Below are 2376 nucleotides of genomic sequence, written 5' to 3' on the forward strand. Positions count from 1 at the left end.
TATCATCATGAAAAGACTGAAATCCAAGTATTTCCTTGATTAACAGACCAATTAAATCTGCTTCAAAACCATGGTAGCACCCTGTTGTAGAGCTTGTAAAGGGCTTTCTGATGATATATAATTTGTGCCATATGGATGAGAACTGGTGAAACAGCTAGGGAAATACTGCCAAAAAGCGCCTGCTTTTCAAAAATTCTTTATAAGTACCATGGGCGCTAGTAGATCGCGCTGGCCCAGCGCGATCTACTAGCGCCCATCGGACTTCACCAAATCACGCTTTGGGCGCTTATTTGGCGGACCAGATCAGGCTTTACAGAGCCTTCTTTCATTAACATTGTCTGGCCATTTCTGCACTATATAATGCATAAAACCCTTGAAAAACATCTCCATTGTATAGAGCTCAGCCAGCAGATTCCAATGGTACATAAATCACCATTTATTGGTAATCAGGGTACCTCATAAAACACAATTCTGTGTATTTTTGTATAACTCTATTGCAACTTGTTGATTATCTGCTGTGAAAGCCAAGCATTCACTACATTTATGACTTTGCATGGGAATATTATCCTACACATTAGAATACACACATTGGAAAAGAGCCAATATCAATAGCATCACAATTGGCAGAATTGTGGGCTTAACACCTGTTTTAGTCTTCTGGTTTGCAGGAGGTCTTGAGTTTTAAACACTACAGAGATAAGATAAAAACTTGTAAGTGTCACCATCAGGTAGAGCTCTTAAATAGCGTTCTGATGGTGTATAACACATATATATTTACCAAAGGAATAGCAGAGGAATCCACCCATCTATGCTTTTGTAGCCCATTTATCAATGATACTAGTCAAATTGAAGCGGAGATTGAATCCTGCCGCCCGGCATACGCCTGGGTCGAAAATCCGACACAGGCATATGCCGTGCGGCACGGTCACGTGACTCTACTGTGACCTGTTTGGCTCCAAGCATCTATGTTTGGCAACCTCACACAATGTTCACCAAATCCAACAAATGTGGGATCACCTGAAAGCTATGGATCAGGAGAATATAATGGGGTTGTTTGTATATTGTTGTGAGCACATCTGAGGGAACTACGGGCCAAATAGACCCCTATAAGTGACAATTGGTCACAATATGTCACTAATGGGGGATTGAAGTGGGTCTAGATCAATGAATTCCTAAGCAACATATGAAGTGTTATATACTGTCAAGTTCAGAAAATTGAGCTCTACACAATGGTGCTATTGGTGGGTTAACAGGATGCCATTTGGAGGCATCAATTGGAGTACAAAGCCATAAATAGATTTCTAGGTCCTGATAATGCAGATTGTATGCAACTATATAGTGTTCATGCTCATTCTGTCATATGCCTGGTCTTACCATCACATCCCAACACACTTTCATTCCATAGCACAGAAGATAGTGGGACCAATGCATCAAATGAACTGTTTGGCAGATCAACACCATAGTCATACCACCATTAGATCCATATTGAAAGTAGCTTTCTGAAGATAGACATTGATCCCATGTTATGGTACAAAATGAGCTAACAGTACACATAATGTATTGCAGTTGGGCTGCCTTCACAAATTTACCAATAATCTGGTGCCTACTGGTCCATATGTCATCAAATGTATATCACCAGAAAGCTATGGATGAGGAGAATCCATATGTGCACACAAAATTCTATCAATGCCACAATTAGCAATAAGTGCTCAATGGCACAGACCTGATGGCATCATTGCCTCACCCACGAGTATTATATACCACCAGATTCAGTTTTTCAATCTCTATTCAATGATGTTGCTGATATATTTGTTAATTGATTCTACAAGGTAGAACAGCCATCATCATTGCAGTAGTATGGCTTGGAAGCCTTCAGAAAGCCACACCTTCCTCCACCTCATCAATCGGATCTGCCAGTCATGGCCCTCTCCACCCAAGTGATCAGAATCTGCTGATGTCAGACAACATGGTCACTGTGAAGGAGCGAAAATCTGCAAGTGATCCTGTCTGTGATATCCCTGGTCCTGTTCTTCTTCCTGGCTGTGATGATATTTGTCAGTCATGCTTATCAGAACTAAAGGAAGGTCGCACCCCTGCGGACAGTCTGGCAAATGGTTTGTGGATTGGAGAAGTCCCACCACAGCTACAAAACCTGAGTTTCACTGAAAAAATGCTGATAGCACGTGTAAAGCATAACCACTGCATTGTCAAGGTCCATATGTCAGGCATGTCCAAGCTATGTGCTAATGTGGTCAGCCATTCACTTCCCATGCCCAAGATATACTCAGTGCTGCCACCTAGATGTGAGGAATTGAGCAAAGTGTTAGCTATTCTTAGTACCTTGGAACCTAACCAACCAACCTCTAAGGAGTATAA

At 41.6% G+C, this 2376-nt stretch overlaps 1 protein-coding gene across 1 annotated transcript in view; it reads left to right on the top strand.

Annotated features, from left to right (window-relative positions):
- Window positions 1–1966: 1966 nt before the first annotated feature.
- TRAVEDRAFT_113273 (uncharacterized protein) overlaps window positions 1967–2376 on the top strand; it is a gene marked incomplete at both ends in the record, with an annotated part of 2280 nt that continues 1870 nt past the window's right edge. The window contains one exon of the mRNA XM_008036121.1: window positions 1967–2336. Within this exon, the coding sequence (XP_008034312.1) occupies window positions 1967–2336 (370 nt within the window). The remainder of the gene's footprint in view (window positions 2337–2376) is intronic.

The sequence above is a fragment of the Trametes versicolor genome, assembly GCF_000271585.1.
Source record: "Trametes versicolor FP-101664 SS1 unplaced genomic scaffold TRAVEscaffold_2, whole genome shotgun sequence".
Lineage (NCBI taxonomy): Eukaryota > Fungi > Basidiomycota > Agaricomycetes > Polyporales > Polyporaceae > Trametes > Trametes versicolor.